At 44.0% G+C, this 19471-nt stretch overlaps 1 protein-coding gene across 2 annotated transcripts in view; it reads left to right on the forward strand.

The window, feature by feature from the left end:
• Positions 1-19471, forward strand: part of PI4KA (phosphatidylinositol 4-kinase alpha) — a 98098-nt gene that overhangs the window by 14543 nt on the left and 64084 nt on the right. Inside the window, exons 7-19 of one of the 2 annotated variants that reach the window (XM_056859776.1) lie at positions 335-398; positions 1796-1947; positions 2981-3046; positions 4349-4445; positions 5685-5876; positions 7356-7456; positions 8727-8856; positions 9193-9322; positions 10054-10149; positions 10500-10683; positions 11376-11479; positions 13279-13447; positions 14964-15014. In XM_056859776.1, coding sequence (XP_056715754.1) covers positions 335-398; positions 1796-1947; positions 2981-3046; positions 4349-4445; positions 5685-5876; positions 7356-7456; positions 8727-8856; positions 9193-9322; positions 10054-10149; positions 10500-10683; positions 11376-11479; positions 13279-13447; positions 14964-15014 — 1536 coding nt within the window. The remainder of the gene's footprint in view (positions 1-334; positions 399-1795; positions 1948-2980; positions 3047-4348; positions 4446-5684; positions 5877-7355; positions 7457-8726; positions 8857-9192; positions 9323-10053; positions 10150-10499; positions 10684-11375; positions 11480-13278; positions 13448-14963; positions 15015-19471) is intronic. The other variant, XM_056859777.1, reaches the window with a different exon arrangement.

Raw genomic sequence — 19471 nt, forward strand, 5'->3', positions numbered from 1 at the left:
AGCATTTTGGGTTGCAGTTTTTTAAATTATAATATGCGGGCCTCATCTTCATATTTGCAGGTGGATTAAGGAAATTAGGGCCTATTGATAGGTTTATGGAAATGGTTAATGTTAGTTTTGTTTGGTTTTGGAGGGGATGTTAATGAATAAGTGCTGGGTCTTGCAGATCTGTTCTAAATATTGTGCTTTTCTTTGGTGCAAGGAGCCTCAAAGAGCGGAAGATTCCTTGCGCTGGAAGAATACATCACCATTAGAATGTATCCAAGGGTTCTGACCCTCTAAGTCCCAACTAAGTGAAACATGTCCCTGTGTTGTGCTTGTCTTCCTGTTTCAGGTCAGTCCTGAACGTGGAGTTCCTCCTCCTTGTTCCCCTGGAGGATCTGCGCAATATTTTGAAGGTACAGTTTTACTCTCTCGTATAGGATTATTTAGACTAGGGCGTATTTTTTGTTTAAAAAAAACCTTTGAGTACCGATTTCATAGATCAGCCCCACATAAAAGTTGCTGTCATGAACACTCTAGGATGCAGGTAGGACAAGGGTGTTAGGGGTGACGATCTTTGCTGTGGGCATATTCTTGAGCACAGATTGCACTTTTACCAGCTGTCACACTGAATCTGTGAAGATCATCGCTTTGCGTATCCGAAGCTATAATGTGCTCAACAGGAAGGCCATTGCTGTAGGTCATAGGTGCTGATCACTACACACTTGACATCAAGACTGTAATCCTGTGCCTGCTTACTTGGGAGTAAGCCTCACTGAACTCAGTGGGACTTCCTGCTGAGTAACTATCTGTAGGGTTTAATTGGACAGCAGCACTCCCAAGAATATTTCCTTGAAAGTAATCCTCACTGGCCAGCTTCTCAGTGAACAGCTTCAGATGGCAGGATCTGTTTCCATCATTTATGAGACAAGAAAGGGATATGTTCTAAAAATCTTTCATTCCCTGCTAGCTCAGTAACAAAGATCTTTTACTGTATTAGGTGAAGCATAGTTCAGAAGATTAAGGAAAGTCATCTAAAATGAGATGGGATTATATTTATTAAAATTTCAAATGAGAAACTCTGATCTTTTACAGTTACAAAACCTGAACAGCAATAATCGAAAGTTGGGAAAAAGAACCTGTGTGTCTTGTATGTGTGTGACATTAAGTCACAGCTGACGTATGGTGACCCCATAGGATTTTCAAGGCAAGAGACGTTCAGAGGTGGTTTGCCATTGCCTGCCTCCACATGGGCTGAGAGAGTTCCGTGAGAACTGTGACTGGCCCGAGGTCACCCAGCAGTCTTCATGTGGAGGAGTGGGGAATCGAACCTAGTTCTCCAGATTAGAGTCCGCTGCTCTTAACCACCACACCACGCTGGTTCTCTCTTGTGTGGCTTGTGCTAGTATGAAGTTAAACCAGTTGAATCTTCAGGGAATACTTCAATTGGCAACGTAGGGGTTATATGTGAAATGAGGAAGTCTCAGATGGTAATTTCTGGAGAATCAGCAAGTTCATACAGGCAAGCGGCAGCCCTTCAAGTACCAGATGGGTGTCCAGTGCATGAGATTATTATTCTCAGTGGAAGTTAGTGATTTAAAATGTTGTTGGGGTAGGGGTATCCAGCTCACTGTCTTTCTGCATGCTCGCAGTCTACAGACAAACTGAGCCAATGCTGCCCCCATGGGCTTCAATCAGGCTGTCAGTGTTAAGTGCCAATTGTGTTGGTTCTTTATCAGGTGGTGGGTCACATGGGCAATGTGGTGAACCTTTTGAATACATCTGTTGCATTTTCTCCCCCTTAACCTACGAGCAGGCTCCTACCTACCTGACGGAAGTGCAGTGGATCCTAATTATTACTTCTCGACAATCAGTTCCAGCTTCTCAGTCTCACCCCTGTTTAATGGCATTAACAGCAAGGAGTTTAACATTCCATTAGAAATGCTTCGCCAGCTGCTGAACATGGTATGTTATGAGCCGTTTCAGAAATCCTATAAAATCCCATGGCGTTAACATTCTTCTAGGCTAAGTAATGAGCAGCATAAAATTGTCTTAAGTTAATGGTCCTCAGTTACATAGTTTTATAAATGGTCAAAGATCACATTCATAGGAAATAAAGGTACATTTGTTATACATGGTTAAACTTAATATTGCCAGCAAAGTATCATAAACTTGATAGCAGGACCAGACACCTGGAGTTCATAATTCTTTGCACCAGTCTGCACTCATTCTGCCAGATCACGTGTCCTGCTGAGAATTAGTAGGCTTCCTTTGCTACCCAGTTTTTGCCTTCTCCCCCTCTCCCCACAACCGTGCCAGCTAGCTCCCTGACTTCCTGCTCTGTGCCTCCCAGTGAGCTCTTTTCTCTGAATATTAGTGGTAGGCAGCTGCTGCTAATCCTTTTATAATTTGCTGCTCTGTGAGCTGGCTTTTCTACTCAACAGTTCTGCTGCAGCTGGCACTCCCCCCCCCCTTCCTGTTGCCTGGCTTTTGCATGCCCTCTTCGTGCAACCATCCACCACCTAGTAAGAGATGCCGTAAACAGTTGTTGAGAGGCAGGCTGATGCTTTGCTTGCATTCATATCGCGAGAAATGCTTCCATCTGTAATACCAATGCAAGCCAAGTAATCTGATGCAGCTTTTGCAAACTGATTCTTTAACACCGTGGCATTTATTTTCTGTGCCCCATTGCATTTCTGTTGTTGTAGAAGTTCCTCTCTAGGTCAGTATGTTTAATGTCTGACCTATGTTTTATGTCGCTGACCTAAAGTTCTAACCACTGTTTTAATATTGTATAATTTTGATGCCTTAATTAATGATATGAATGTTTTCTTTGGGGTGCTAGATTAGGCAATCCTATATATGCATACTTAGAAGTAAGTCCCACTGTGTTCTGTCAGTCTTAGTCCTGAGTGAGTGCTCCAAGGATTGCAATCCCCATCACATTTGTAGGAAGAAAGGTCATCAGTGAAAAACATCGATGTTTTTGTGTCTCTAGGTAAAACAGATTGTGGGGGAATCAGTTCTGAAAAACCTAGATGTGATCGTTGCTGAATTTATTGAGGTATGTGAATTTTTCACCATGTGAATTTTTTTGGAAGAGTTAACGCACAGTTTCCTATTGTAAATTGGATGGGCTTGGCTTTTCAATTTGGTCCTAAAAGATAGTGCTTACAGAAGGTTTTCCAGCAGGAATATTAACAAAAATACGCAAAAGACATTTAATTTTTTTCAATAGTCACTTATAATGCTGGGGATGTGGGGAAAATTTAAGGTTTAGTATTGGTATGGAGTGTAATGTATGCCCCAAAGTGACATATGTGCCTATTTCTAAATAATGAAATATATTCAGAAGCTCAGAACCTTTCTCTTCAAATTGTGGTTGATTCATAGTGTCATTAGTGTTCTGATTTAAGTTTATATAATTTTTCTCTAGTTGGAATTACACTGCACTAGACATTGTCTGGAGTGGGAATTTTGTTCCTAAAGCTTGTTAGAGCTCTTGGCAAACAGGGTAATAAATGTGCAAAAAGGCACCTGCCTGTCTATACACTTTATATTCTTTTCATCCAAGGAGCTCAGGGCAGCATATATAATTCTCCACTCTCTTATTTTGTCTTTGCATTAACCCTGTGAGGTAGGTTAAACTGAGCTTAGGTCACCCAGTGAGTTTCGTGACCTAGCCTCTCCAACAGTTACACTGGCAATCAACCTCCATTATTAACTGCAGGATCAAGCTTCAGTCTCCTGTTTTCAGCAGGGCTGAACTTTGCTACATGTGTGTTTAGCATTTAGACCTTGAGGATGTATTATTATCCCCCCCCCCACCGCCAGTTGTGATTTTGGTTATAAAAATCTCGACAAAGATTTACACCCATATGCATTTGATGAGGTAAGCTGTGACTCACAGAGGCTTAAGCTTGAATAAACTTAGTTAGTCTTAACGGTGCCACTTGCTTCCTGTTTTACTTTGCTACAACACAGCTATCCTTTGGAAAATATATTCCTACAGAAATGCAACCAAGGATTTTGATGCAAACAACTATAAACTTGTGCTTTAAGCTGCCTCCAAGGATGTCAGTTAGCAGTCTGGGAATAACTACTTTTAAATAAAATGAATAAATTGAATTATCTTCTCGATATAAATTATATAATTTTTGTTATCGTTGGTTGATATGGGAAGGTGGGCAGTAAATTTCTTGCATTCAGGGGATTTGTGTTGCTTGGTTTGATTGACGCTCCAGGGAGAAAGAGGAGGGTCCCAGGTGTAAATGTCACCATGTAAAGTATACTGTTCAGATGACTTTTCAATAGAAATAATGTATGTAATTGAAAATCTTTCCCCCCCCTGTTAAATATTTTATAGGTGAATCCCCATGCAGATCTGTGCTACAAAATGTTCAGTGACCCTCTTTATGTTGCCCAGTTTAAAATGCTGCGAGACACGTTATACTATATGAAAGGTGGGATTTTTGAATTAATGAGCTTTCATTTTCTCAATGAGATGAAAGAATGACAGTATTTCTTGCTTACTGTTCACTTGCTGTATAACAGGAGGTTTTCCAAGGGTAACCCAGAGCCATTTTTTGTGAGAGCCAGCATGGTGTAGTGGTCAGACTAGGATCTGGGAAACCCAGGTTCGAATCCGCACTCTGCCATGAACACATAAAACTGCCTTAAACTGAATCAGAGTCTTGGTTCAGCCCAGTCAGTATTGTCTACTCAGACTGGCAGCTGCTCACTAGGGTCTCAGGCGGAGGTCTTTCACATCACCTACTTGCCTAGTCCCTGTAACTGGAGATGCTGGGGATTGAACCTGGGACCTTCTGCATGCCAAGCAGATGCTCTACCACTGAGCCACAGCCCCTCCCCATGGAAACTTGCAGTGTGACCTTAGGTCAGCCACACACTCGAAGCCTCGACCTTGGCAAATATTTGGATGGGAGACCTCCAAGGAATACTAGAGCATGGCTGTCTTTTAAAAACAAAGCACAACACATGTCCTTTCTACTTGTATTTAAAGCCACACAATGGTTTAAAAGCCTTTGGGGCCCGATTTGGCTCAGAACTGGAAAATGGGAGAGGGAGGAGCTCCTGCCCCACACCATTTTCCTAAGTTGAAACTGCCCAGGGGGATATGCCCCAAGCCAAATCAGATTTTTAAAACAGTTGCCCACAGTTGTTGTGTGGCTGCAAGGAAAGCTAGTTGGGCCTAGGAAAGCTGGACCCGACTTCTTTTTAAAAAGGTATCCTGTAGCTTGGCCCTTAGAAAGGTGTAACTCTGCTTCTGGTAGCATTGCCTGAGATATTCATGGCTGAGTGCTGAGCTTGAAGTATGGTGGGAAAGAAGAAGAAGAATTGGTTTTTATACCCTTGTTTTTCTACCTTTTAAGGAGTCTCAAAGCAGCTTACAATCACCTTCCCTTCCTCTCCCCACCACAGGCACCTTATGAGGAAGGTGAGACTGAGAGAGTTTGGCGAGAACTGTAACTGGCCCAAGGTCACCCAGAAGGCTTCACATGGAGGAGCGGGGAATCAAACCCGGTTCTCCAGACTAGAGTCTTAACCTCTACACCATGCTGGAAAGGAGTAGGAATTTGTGCCACACCCTGACTTGTTTTTAAAGATGTCAGTATATTTAATATTGTTCCTCACTCTAATATAATTGTTGCATTTAATGTTTTTCTTCTTCGGCTTCTCAGACCTCCCAAACTCATTTGTGAAGGAAATTCATGACTTTGTGCTGGAGCAGTTCAACAGCAGCCAGTCGGAGCTCCAGAAAATCCTTCATGACGTAGACAGGTTACACAATGAGCTGAATCCTCTGAAACTGCGCTGCCAGGCGAATGCTGCCTGTGTGGATCTCATGGTGTGGGCTGTGAAAGACGAACAAGGTGAATGTTACACCGGCTGCCTTTTAAAAGCAAAACACAACACATGTCCTTTCTGCTTGTATTTAAAGCATGTGTTCTTTCTACTTCTGGAAAAACAACAACAAAAGAGGGGTGGGGGAAACCCAATGGAACTCAACCAGAATACTGATTCCAAACCGGAGAGGTTGAGCTGAAAAATGCTAAAGTTACAAATATATAAATTTTAATAAGGTGCACATTCTAGTTAAAAACATAAGGCCTCAAACATAGGCAAAACTTTCACTTCCAATGTATACAAACTTGAACACCTGCGATGTACAATCTAATATTGACCAAAGTAGGATCTGCCTTGGATATGTGCCTGAAAGTATTCATTCTAAGAATGCTGTTGATTAATATTGTGTTGCGCCGCCCCTGGGCCTCAGCAACCACCGGGGTCTCTGCCTTGGAGAAGGGTGGGGGCGGAGGAGCCTCCTCGGCCTCAGACCAGTCCCAGGGAGAGTCAGAGCTTTCTCCTCCCTCGGACGCAGCCAGGTTGTCGACCGCCCAGCGTTCAGCCTTCCCAACCTCTTCCAGCTTCCTCCCTGGCCCAGGCTCCTCTCTCGCCTCATATCTTCTCCAGGCCAGAGAGGCCCCACCCCTCCTCCGCTCCCGGCCCTCCCCCCGCAAGCCCATAGCAGGCCAGTCAAGCGCGCTCCCCTCCAGGACGCATTGCAGCTGGCCCGCCGGCCCTTCCCCTCCCCACCCTCGCTCTCCCGACTATCAGCTGTTGAGCGGGGCGGGGTCCTGAGGCGCTCGTCATTCCGGCCGCGCCAGGCATCGTGACTCCTCGCCCAGCTGTGGCGTCCCTCGGTTGGCGTGTCCCGTCTTGCTGGTAGCCTGGGGGGAGAGAAGGACAGATGTTGGCTTCTCCCGGTTTTCCCTGGGGGCACCGGATGACGTGGTGAGCCCCCTCCGTCTCCAACGTGAGTGAGCCTGGGGCAGGGGGGTCAGGCGCGGGGTCGACCCAGGCCTGGGAGACAGCCGGGAGGCTCGTCCCGGGACATACTGTGTGTGTGTGTGTTTTAAAGTGCACAAACTTTAGAATGTGTGTTCAAATGCACCCCCTGTTAATGTGGGTTCTAGTGATCGAGCCTGCCTAGAACACTGGTGCTGTCGTTTTACTGGCTTCTTGAGTCATCCATTGCTTAAACCATCAGTAGCTTCAGTGATATTAAATGCAGTTCGCATGCTTGTATCTGTGTGCCTACAAGTGTCTGGTCCAATTAAAGTTAATGGGCTAAAGCAGTTAATTGGACACAGGCTTGCAACCACAATCTTCATTGGCTTGTGAAATGTACGTTTTAGTTGAGAGGTGACGTATTTGCTTTCTGTGAGGAAAATCAGCACCAATTCTTCAGTGAGGGTACAACGATCTGAGTTGCCATTTTAAAAAAAATCCATCCGAATGTCGAAGACTTTCCATTAATACTTGATTTTTTTGTTCTTTTTCCAATCAAGGGGCTGAAAACCTGTGCATCAAGCTGTCGGAGAAGCTGCAGTCCAAGACCTCCAGCAAAGTTATCATCGCCCACTTGCCCCTTTTGATCTGCTGCCTACAGGTCAGCTTTTGGAGAGCCTAAGAAAATTGTTTTGACTTTTTACGAAATGTGTCTGCATCATGACTGCGACTTTTATTTTCCTTTTTCATGTAGCTGGTGTCTCCAGGTTAGCTTGCTTTATACACAAGCAGTTAAGTCAAGATATTGGCTGTTCATTATGTAGTGGTGAAAGTAATGCCTCTGTTCTAGTTGGGTTTACATAGACTCAAATCCTCTGCATGATGAGCAAAATGATTTGGTGGGCTTCTGTTCAGCATAGGAGGACGGGTTGCCAGGTTTTAGAGTACAATCCGTGTAATGAAAAAGCTGGCAGAACAATCTGGTTCTCAGCCTGTGGGGAAAAACATATCGGCATGTAAACCAATTTAAAATCCTGCATTACTTTAGATATGATGGTGGTTGTTAGGTTATAGAATTCAGTCAGATGCTCCTAACTTCCTAAGCAGAGGAAGCAGTGGACTTAGTTGCTCACAACAGAATTTTATTCTTTTGTGTGTGTGTTTTTAAGAAGAAGCAGGGATGGCTTAGTTGCAGTGAAAGATAAGGTGTTGGAGAACCTGAACTGACTTTGATATATAACAAGTACTGATAAGATACTGTGAAGGTAGTAATATGTCTTTGAGCTCAAATGTCCCAGCACTGTACTTATCCCCCTTAAAGCAAATGGCACTAATTAGAAGAGCTTTGCACTGTTTCTTCTGCTGCAATAAGAGTTTATAAATGTCCAGTTTATTTAGTGCACTTTACACTGGCTTTTCTCTGCACAATGTGGACCCAAAGCAGCTTACAATGCCCTCAAACCCATTTAAAACAGTTGGATTTCACGGGTGTATTGCTTAACTAATTCTCAAGGCAGTGTAGCACATGGCAAGAGTATTGTCCTTGATGAAGTCCGTCTCTTCCCAGACAGGCTCACTTACTGTGTTGAGAATTTTGCCTTTCTACTGCATAAAATCACCGGTCCACTCTGAGAGCCAGCGTGGTGTAGTGGTTAAGAGCAGTGGTTTGGAGCGGTGGACTCTGATCTGGAGAATCGGGTTTGATTCTCCACATGAGCAGTGGAGGCTAATCCGGTGCACTTGATCTGTTTCCTTAATCCTACATATGAAGCCAGCTGGGTGACCTTGGGCTAGTCACACTCTTTCAGCCCCCACCTACCTCACAGGGTGTCTGTTGTGGGGAGGGGAAGGGAAGATGATTGTAAGCCTGTTTGATTCTTCCTTAAGTGGTAGAGAAAGCAGCATATAAAAACCAACTCTTCTTCTTTTAGGGTTTAGGCCGTTTGTGCGAGAGGTTCCCCGTCGTGGTTCATTCTGTCACTCCGTCTTTGAGAGACTTCCTTGTGATCCCTTCCCCTGTCCTGGTGAAACTTTACAAGTACCACAATCAGTATCAGACAGGTACCGTACTTCCATCATAGCTTGTGGTTTGCTAATTAGCTGGTCTGTGTACCCTGATGGTGCTGTAGAAATAATTTATACATTCTAATGGGTTTTTGGGTTTTGGCAGCACCAGTCGAAACTATATTGACTAAAACTACAGCAATTTTTAAAAACTGTATATTTGAGAAGTGGGGATTTTTTTAAAGCTGATACTTTCTAGGTGAAGGTTATATGTTTGTATTGCTCTGAAGTACCTGGTCAGCTGTTTTGTGTGCTCTTAAAAATAAGTTGCGGTATATACTTCAGAGGTACAACAGAGCATTTTGTCTCCTGTTGCCTTTTTTATCTAATTAGGTGGCAATGACATCAAAATCAGTATAACAAATGAACATGCAGAATCCACTGTAAGTGTAATGTCGGGGAAGAAAAGTCAAGCCTCCATGTATGAACAACTTCGGGATATTGCAATTGATAATATCTGCAGGTAAGAATTTTGCTTAGATGTGCAGAGATGTATCTCCTCTTCTAGGCATACGCTTCATGGTACAAACTACCATGGAAAAACTACAAATCATGGTTTGTGTGTAACCCTGGTTTGTCTGCTGTTTGCCTCCCCATAGCATTTATCCCCTTACTGCTGTCTCTATTGGCAGTTAGCTGCAAAAAGAGGGGCTACTCAAAGTGTGGTTTGTGAATTCATATATCTCAGTGAACCACAGTTAGTACAGACTGTGGTTAACAAACCAGTTTTATAAAACCTAGGTTGGTGCCAACCAACAAACTCATTTAGTTGGACTACAATAGCATTCTGACATTGCAGATGTTAGGGATTTAATCAAGTAATGGTTTATATACCATGGCTGTCACCACATCTGAATGCAATCAGAGTGAGGTTCAGCTTTGACAGAAGATGCTCCGATGCCTGTGATTTTCCTGAGCTTTGGTCTGAACGGTGGTGGAATTAAGGCTGGCATATCAGGTTCAGCTTGGGAGCTTATTCACATGTTGTATTGAAATAAGAAAATGCTGGATTTCCTGCTTGAACATTTGTAGGAGCAGCATAACATTTAAACTGCTGACTCTGATTTCAGGTGCTCATGAGCTCAGACCAGGTACAGTTACAGCTGAATCTTCAATATTGTAAATGTTACGTTGTAAAAATGGGAGATGCAAAATACAGTTTAAAATTGCAGTTCCATTCCTCATTTCTTGCAGGTGCCTGAAATCTGGGCTGACCATAGATCCGGTCATTGTTGAAGCCTTCCTAGCCAGTCTGTCTAACCGTCTCTATATTTCGCAGGAGAGTGATAAGTAAGTCAGCCTTGTGCAACGGCATTGTTGTTTTTCCATGTTCACTTTCACTCATTTGTCTTGCTACTGTCTTAAAGATACAGGTGAACTTGGGACAAATTTCTTCGACAAACATGCATACCACTATAAAGGACTAAGGCTGCAATCCTATGGGGGGGCTGAATCTCCATAGGAGCCAGTGTGACCCCACACCAGCAAAGGGGCCACTTTATCATGGGATAAAGTGGTAAACATGCCAGTGTCCAGGAGCAGCGAAACTCCGCCGGCCCCCGCCGCCAGCGCGGGCCAGTCCGGGAACTAAATTCCATGGTTCTGCAAACATTATTTCTCTCTCTCTTTTGTTTTCTTAGGGAAGCTCACCTGATTCCTGATCACACAATCCGTGCCTTGGGGCACATTGCAGTGGCATTGAGGGACACTCCGAAAGTGATGGAGCCAATCCTTCAGATCCTGCAGCAGAAGTTCTGCCAGCCACCATCTCCCCTGGATGTGCTCATCATTGACCAACTGGGCTGTTTAGTGATAACTGGAAATGTAAGAATAGATGAATGGGCTGCCAGTTGCAGGTGGTGCGGTTTGTTACTTTGCATGTGTGTGATGTCAGTTTCATTGAGAATCTCAACGGTTTCTAAATGCCATCATATTTAAAGCCATGATGACGTGTTCCTGCTTAGTAATTAAAGCATGAATGACTATTGTAAAAATATTATGTCATGTCATGTCATGTCATGAGAAAACAGCTCCTTATTCTTCTTGTCACTAGTGTGACCAAAACCCTCTCTGAAGATAGCACAGGAATTAGTCTAATGACAAGTAGTTTACATTATGTGTTGTTAAGAGTGTAGAATTCTAATATGGGGCCTGGCTATGAATCTAGATGTGTGGTTTTGAAATTTGCATGTATGTTTGGGCGTTTTTCAAATGGCAAGGAACTTCAGAGTAGATTGTGGTACAGAGTACCACGTTAATTAGAGAAGATTCAGGTTTCTCAGACTCCATGATAGCTATGTTTGCAGAATTGTTTCTTCCAGATTGCCTGATAGGAGTGGATAATTTTTACAGCTCTGGGGAAAATGAGAACTCTGTTTTGGCAGAGCTCTAGAAGGAAAGTGCATATTTCAGATTTACGGGACAATAGTAATTAATCTGAAATTCTTCGTATGTTGTTTGTATGTATTTTTCTCAGGTTTTGTACTCAGTGCTCATTTACTCTTATTTTCATTTAGCAATATATTTACCAGGAGGTATGGAATCTGTTTCAGCAGATTAGTGTTAAAGCGAGTTCAATTGTATATTCTGCAACAAAAGACTATAAGGATCATGGCTATAGGTAAGCTTTTTTCTTTCTCCTTCTGCAGACTGTTTTTGTTTTAAACTTCAAGTTTTTGTTATATAAAGGCGTGTTGGCCTGTTCTTTTCAGTCCCAGCCCTCACTTTCCCCAATTTAAAAGGGTGTTGGCATTTCACCTCTGTATCTTGAAGCTGGCCAAGGGCTTAGAACATAAACTATTCCAGGGTGTCGAACTCAATTGTTATGGGGGCCGGATATGACATAAACGTCACTTGGTCGGGCCATGCCATGCCTAAAGAGCCCTGATCAAGAGTGGGGAAGAAGAAGAGTTGGTTTTTATATGCCGACTTTCTCTACCACTTAAGGAAGAATCAGACCGGCTTTCAAAAACCTTCCCCTCCCCACAACAGACACCCTGTGAGCCAGGTGGGGCTGAGAGAGCTCTAAGAGAGCTGTGACCAGCCCAAGGTTACCCAGCTGGCTTCATGTGTAGGAGTGGGGAAACCAACTGGATTCACCAGATTTTCATATGCCACTCATGTGGAGTGGGGAATCAAACCCGGTTCTCCAGATTAAAGTCCACCGCTCCAATGGGCCAATGGCTGCCTCAGATGGCTTACAGGCTGGATAAAAGCTCTCAAGGGGCTGGATCCGGCCCACAAGCCTTATGTTTTGACACCCCTGGCCTAATTTTTATCTTCAGTTATTATACTGCGAAGCATCCTGTTTTGTCTCATGCAGTTTAAGTAAATGACAGTTAGGCTGCGTTGAGTTGGAATAGTGGCTTAATCTGTATAATGTCTGTGCAGCTTCCAGCAAAGGGCTGTGCAATGCTCGTTGCCCCAGTACCTCCTCCTACACAGCTTGTGAATCCCACGCCTCAGAAGTACATGCTAGAGTTTCCTTGGTCTTGTAAAAAAACAAAACTTTGATGTGGCCATGGAGAACTACTGGAAGAGGAGCACTTTCTCTGCGAAACGGCTCCCTGGAAACTTCAAGCAAAGGGTCATCACAAGCCATCATCATCTCATGGTTCTGAAGGCGACTTCAGTATGGGAAAAGTACGAGTATACCTCTGGGGCATTTTCTTTCCGCTGACTTGCATATCTGAAGAATTAGTGTGGACACGGCAAGGGTTTGCCCACGTTCCACACCCTCCAAAAGTGCTTTTCCTCTTATATATACAGCTAATATGTTAGTAACCACGGAACGCTAGCAAGCAAAGTTATCAGTATGTTGAAATAGGACTTCTCCGGGGGTTAAGTTGTGTGTATACTTGATGGGGGCATGCACAGAAAGTTTACACAAGTTAATGAATGGCCTGTTGCTGTCATCACATCTGTCTTGCTCCTGTTGTGTCACTGGTACCATAGACATAAAATTCATTCTGAGATCACAAGGGTTGTTGAAGTAATGTTTGAAATGTCTTGTGGCTTCAAGTGTCCTCTAATAAGAAACCTTTCCTGTCACTGCCATCATCCAAATTATACAGAGGATGGTAAAATTGGCAGACGTATAATATATGTGGGTGTGAAGTGCCATCAAGTCGCAGCCGACTCATGGTGACCTCTTATAGGGTTTTCAAGGCAAAAGATGTTCAGAGGTGGTTTGCCATTGCCTGCCTCCGCGTTATGCCTCTGGTATTAATTGTAGGTGTCCCATCCAAATACTAACCAGGGCTGACTGCTTAGCTTCTGTGATCTGATGAGATTGGGCTTATACCATGCTGTCTTTCTTCCAATAGACATGTAATACTGTTGCAAATATATTATCCAGGGATTGATACTTCTGATCTTCCTTTCTCTCCCCTCCACCTGCACTTTTCTGTTTCTTACCAGACACTGTTCCTTAGCTGTGATTAATGCCCTGGCTAACATAGCTGCAAATATACAAGGTGAACACCTTGTAGATGAATTGCTGATGAACTTGCTGGAACTGTTTGTACAGCTTGGGCTTGAAGGAAAGAGAGCCAGCGAGAGAGCGAGTGAAAAAGGCCCAGCTCTGAAGGTACGGCATGAAGCAAATCAGTTCCTTGCTGATCTCCAGAATTAAGCTCTCCTCATTTAAATCTTGTGCCAATTTGACAAAGTTATATTCTGTTGATTTCCGCTGGACTTAAATAATCCACAACCCTGTAATTATTGCAACTGGTAGGTCAAGGAAATACCAGCTCTCTGGTCGCAGGGCTCAGCATAACATAGACTCAGGAGCACTGCTGCCACTCCAGTGTAAACAATGCAAAGCTGGATGTACTATTGCATCCATGCAGCTGGATACTGCATATTTTCTGTGGGAGAGGCTGTGGTACCAGTAGAGCTTGCACTTGCATGTAGAAAGTTTTGGGTTCAGTCCCCTGTTTTCTCCAGTTAAAATACAGCTCCCTGCCAGAAATCCGAGAGTACATCTATCAGGGCACTGTGTAGTATGAAACTTTCTAGCTGCTTCTAGCTCGCTTAGGGGTAAAAGCCATGCTTGTAAGTCCCAGCTCAATCCCTGGCATCTCTAATTAAAGGATTTCAGTTGGCAAGTATTGCAAAATGCCTTTCTCTGCCTGCAATCCTGGGCCATTGCTTGTCAGGCAGGAAAAGAATGAGTTTTGCCGTGTTCTCTTTCCAGATGTTGTATCCGAATAAAACGATCTGATTTCTGTGAGCATGCAGCATGGACGTATAGTCAAATAAGGGTGCCAGAGCCAGTTCAAGAATACAGCTGATGCTCAAGCCTAGTTTTTGAGACGCTTGTTCCAGGTTCTTGGAGTTTTTGTTTCCCCCCGAAGAACTTGTAAATTGTGTTTCTTGCTCTTGGCTTGCATTAATAGACTCGTCTCAGCATTATTTAGCGCTCTAGGAGCCAGGCTGTCTGGTATGGCCTTTCGTGTATTCTCTTCTTTAGTAGGTGATGCAGCTTCCCATGGCAGGTAGGGCAGAAGTCTGCCATTCTGCACTGGGGCAAGGTTGTGCGTGCAGCACAGAAGCTAAAGCTGATTAAAGGGATCATGATTTCAGTAACTAAGTTCGTTAAAAGGATAAGTGAAATCAGATTGTGGAACCAGACACCCAGATAGAAGTCTGTTTGCAGAGTTCAATGTTGATGATTTTCAGGTTCTTTCCTAGTATGGCTAATTTAATGCTTCACAAAATTAGCCTAGATGGATACTTTGGTGCAGTATGCTATAAACAGGCTTGTAATATGTGTAAGTTCTCCTTAGCCTTTGCAGAAAAAGCAAAGCTACTTTCTCAGGGATGTATTGCAGTGATCTGAACTTATTAACATGCTGTTGGGCCTGTCTTGGGAGATCTGGTGATTGTGAAGTATCAGGCAGCCTGCAGGAGCAGCTCCCTTTGGCTTGTGTTAGATGCCCAGCCTCTCAGCAGAGCCCAATGCAGGTTTCTGTTGCCCCAGATCCCTTTTGTAGGATCGCTTTACAGCACACAGTTGTTTGCCCACAAAGCTTAATTACATGGTTTAATTTTCTAGCTTTTTTCAAAGCTCTTCAGATGTTTCTGTTCCTCCTTTCTCTTAGGCATCGAGCAGCGCAGGGAACCTGGGAGTGCTGATTCCTGTGATTGCTGTGGTGAGTGTTTAGATTCCTGAAATAATGCATGTGTTTGGAAGCAGACTGCTTTTGAGTGATAACTGGCTGGAGAAATATCCCAGGTGATCCGTTCCCCCCCCCCCAACACATCTCTGCGTATTAGACAGTTACCATCTGTTTATTTAAAACATTTTTTATCCCACCTTTCTACCTAATTACAGCCCTCAAGGTGGCAAACAGTTAAGAAAGACATTAAAAATTAGTGGCCTAACTTGGGATGGGCAGCTATCAAGCTGAATCTAAATACCAGTGTGGTGTAGTGGTTAAGAGTTGTCGTTTGGAAAGGTGGACTCTGATCCGGAGAACCGGGTTTGATTCCCCACTCCTCCACATGAGCAGCGAACGCTCATCTGGTGAACTGGATTTGTTTTCCCACTCCTACACACGAAGCCAGCTGGGCTAGTCATACTCTCTCAGCCCCACCTACCTCACAGGATGTCTGTTGTGGGGAGGGGAAGGGAAGGTGATTGTCAGCCGGTTTGACTCTCCCTTAAGTGGTACAGAAAGTAGGCATATAAAAAACCAACTATTCTTCTTCTTCTACCAGAGGAGTAGTTGTGTTAATCTGTTGCAGCCAAAGTAACAATCTCGTTGTGTCTTAGTTCTTAAAACTGAAATCTCACGTGCATTGAAAAGCCACAAGAAGGCTGAAACGTGCTTTGTAAATCATCTGTTCAGCCTGGCCATCAGTTGATTCAGGAACCTGATAGAAAGACAGCTTTGAAATTTGCTTTTGTTTTTCACATGTGCACAATAATGGTGGGCGAAAGGAGACACTAAAAAGTGTTTTAAGTGTTGTGTGAGAATTTGGTGCCCTCAAAGGGACCGGGCATTTTGTGGACCAGCTCTGTAAGATACATGAGGCGTCCTCCTGTTTTGTACCAGTGTGTGCATATTTTTGCCGATACAGGGTATTCATGTATCTGTCAGAGTGGGCTCTGGCGCATGGAATTTTATGCCGCAATAAATGTCCTGCAACAGTCTTTATTGTTTTGAATCTAAGTAAATACTTCTGGCCTTGATCTACTGAGATGTGTCATTTGGCACAGAGTTCCGTAAGAGTCCCGTGCATGCAGCCGGGGGGTGGGGTGGGGGGGAGAGAGAAATTTTGCCTGGGGGTAGGACTGGGAAAAACAATGACTATCTTCTACCTCAATAGCGTGGTCGAATTTTTTAAAGAGGATGTAGGTCCTCTTTGCTTTAAAAAAAATGCTAATGTTATGTTTCCTGATACAAACTTACCAGGAAGTGCCTAGAATAGAAGACATGGGGTAAAAACAAACTTTTATTTTAGCTCTTTGTTCTGGCACCTAATGTTTTAGGATGGGTTGAGGTTGTTTTTGCTTGGTGTCAAAGCTGCTTTTGACTTTAACTGCTGATGTTATTTGATCTTGGCAAAATGCCCAGTTGGACAGGCTCTATTTGCTTTTTCTGCTTTGATGGTTATAGAGTGAAGAGGCTGGAGCCAGAGGTCATCATATAAGGGTTAACCCTGCCTCTGATATGAAGGTCGATAGAGTTTGGGGTGGGGGAGGGGCAGGTTCAGCTATCTTCCTAATGGCTTAATGCATGTAACACTTTCCCATTGAATTCAATGAACCACTGATCCACTGAGATCGGGCTGCCCACTTGGAAGGCTTTAAGAGGGGTGGGTATGTTCATGGAGGAGAGGGCTATCCATGGCTGCTAGTCAAAATGGATACTAGTCATGATGCATACCTATTCTCTCCAGGATCCAGATGAGCATGCCTATTATATTAGGTTCTTTGGAACACAGGCAGGATAATGCAGCTGCAGTCGTCTTGTTTGTGGGCTTCTTAGAGGCACCTGGTTGGCCTCTAAGAACAGAATGCTAGACTTGATGGGCCTTGGTCTGATCCAGCATGGCCTTTCTTATGTTCAAGGCAGCAACACACACGCACACACAAACTTCATTTGCCTTGCCTCCAGGCTGAGAGCCCCTCTTTCTCCTGTTTCCTTCCAAGTAGGCCCAGAGGGAAGGCAGTAAGCACCTAGTTATCCCTCCATCATATCTGGTTCCAGATCCAGCTGGGAATTAGCATTCCAGTAAACATTTATATTCAAACGTAATGTCATTTGTAGGAATATGATGGAGTCCTAAGTGCTACTGTTTCCTTTCACAGGAACAGGATACCATTTTCTGAATGCTCCTCTTGTATTAAAAACTCCTTGCAGGTAGAAAAGTCGTAGCTCCGTGAGAAAGTTTCTAACGCAGCTCTTTCCTTGCTGTGCCACATTTCTGTTTACAGGGAGTTTGTTGTTTTATCTAGTATTTACAAATGTGATCCCCCTCAGTGCATTCTGAAGTGGGACCAGTCTATTCTGCTGCCTCAGGATTTTACCTCCTCATTCTGCTATATGTGTGAATCCAATTTGAACAATGTCCATAATTATAGGGTGCCCATATAACCTGCAGATAATTTCAGGTAGGTGTTGGTCTGCAGCACAAGAACAAGATTCAAATCCAGATCAACAACAATTCTGGGGTATAAATATTTGAGAGTCAAAGTGGACGAAGGAAACTCTGACTCTCAAAAGCTTTCTATGGAAATCTTGTTTGTCTTTAAGGTGCCACTGGACTAGAATCTTGTTCATATATTAAAGTGTCACTGGACTAGAATCTTGTTCATATATTAAGGCGCCACTGGACTAGAATCTTGTTCATATAAAAGCCAATGCAGTTAAGAAGCCAAGCTGCATTAAAAAACCCAATGGAAAAGCCCATTGTTTTAAGTTGGCTAGTAGCAAGAGAAATATTGAAAAACAGCTAATTTCTGGAGGAAAGACTAGTTCCTTTCAGGAAAATATTGTTTATACCAGACCCTTCAAATATGCTTTACTTCAAAACTATAGTGGTGTTTGCTCTTAGTCTTACTCTTGATTTTTTTACCCCAACTATTAGACTTTTGGTGGAGTAAAATAAATACGGTTACGATCTTTCACAGAAGTTAATGGTTACATTAAATGTCTATAAACAAATATTTGGCTTGCTTGCACAATATACAATGATCATGAGTTTCCAGCTGTTATTGCATGTGCCTTTTCCGTTTAACCTGTTTGAGCTTGCTTGCAGGAATTGGTCTTAGTTTCAGAAAAAAATTATTGCTTTTCAGAGTGTCTTTTGGGTCTGCCTCACACATGGCTTTTTCTTCACAATCTCAATTTAAAATACATGTAAAATGGGAGAGTATCTGGCATCTCTAGTTAAGTGGGTCCCAACCTTTTTGATATGGTTACCCACAAGTGTAAATTTGCTTCATATAGTGACCCCTCCAGGGGTAGCCTAAGGTTTTTGGTGCCCTAGGCCAGGGGTCTGCAAACTGCGGCTCCTGAGCCACATGTGGCTCTTTGGCCTGTTGAGTGCGGCTCTCCGAACTTGGTTCGGAGCCCCTGCTCTCACGCCTGCTCGCACTGGCAACCGGGCTGCGGAGCCAGCGCGCCTGAGAGAGAGAGAGAGAGAGAGCAGGCGAGCGGGCGCTCTGTCTCTCCCCCACCCCCTGCCGTGGAGAATGGCCAGGTCCCCCTTTCCCTTGCTCTCAATGGTTGGGAAGCTAAAGCCTCCCCTCTAGCCACGCGATTGCTGGGCGGGCAGCTCGGCGGTTCCTGCCCCCCCGCCCGCCTATCAGCTGTTGGGCGGGGCGGGCTTCCTTTAGTAGACCTGGCCTCCGGCTGAGTCCCATTGGGAGGCCATGTCTACCCACTGGCTTTCTTGGCAATAGACCTGGACTCCGAGGAGGGGAAAAAGTCCCCTCCTCCTAATAAACAGTGTACCTACCTATATAGGTTAAGTTTAAGAAATTTGGCTCTCAAAAGAAATCTCAATCGTTGTACTGTTGATATTTGGCTCTTTTGACTAATGAGTTTGCTGACCCCTGCCCTAGGCTAACTATGACCTTGGCACCCATCTATTCCAGCATTCCCATTTTCTATAATGTCCAGCCAATATTTTTGAGAAACCAACAAACATCACACAAAGGGTGCACCTATCCCCTCTGTGAATCCCAAGCAAGTGATGGAAAACACAGCCTTTAAATTTGGCAGTAACATTTGACCACCCTCTCCTGCTCCATTACTTCCTTTAATCCCCCCAAAGATTCTTAAAAACCTATTCTAGTAACCAACATTTTACTTGATTCTTTATCGGTGTGCAGAAATGCAGTAAAGAAAAAATACCCACTAATGTTGGACATGCAAGGTACTGTTTCCGGGGTGAAGTCCAAAATATAGGTCAAAGCCTCCTCTGCCAACTGGCTGGAGCCAGAGATTGAGGAGGTGGCCGGGGTGGGGGGGGCGGGAGGACTGGTTTGAGGAGATGTGGGAAAATGGCAGGTAGGGGGCAGTGAGGCACTGCAGAGGGCTGGACCACAGGTTGGACTGCAGAACCAAGAAAGAACCAATGCATGCATATGCCTCTT

This window comes from Euleptes europaea, chromosome 13 (assembly GCF_029931775.1).
Source record: "Euleptes europaea isolate rEulEur1 chromosome 13, rEulEur1.hap1, whole genome shotgun sequence".
Taxonomy (NCBI): Eukaryota; Metazoa; Chordata; class Lepidosauria; order Squamata; family Sphaerodactylidae; genus Euleptes; species Euleptes europaea.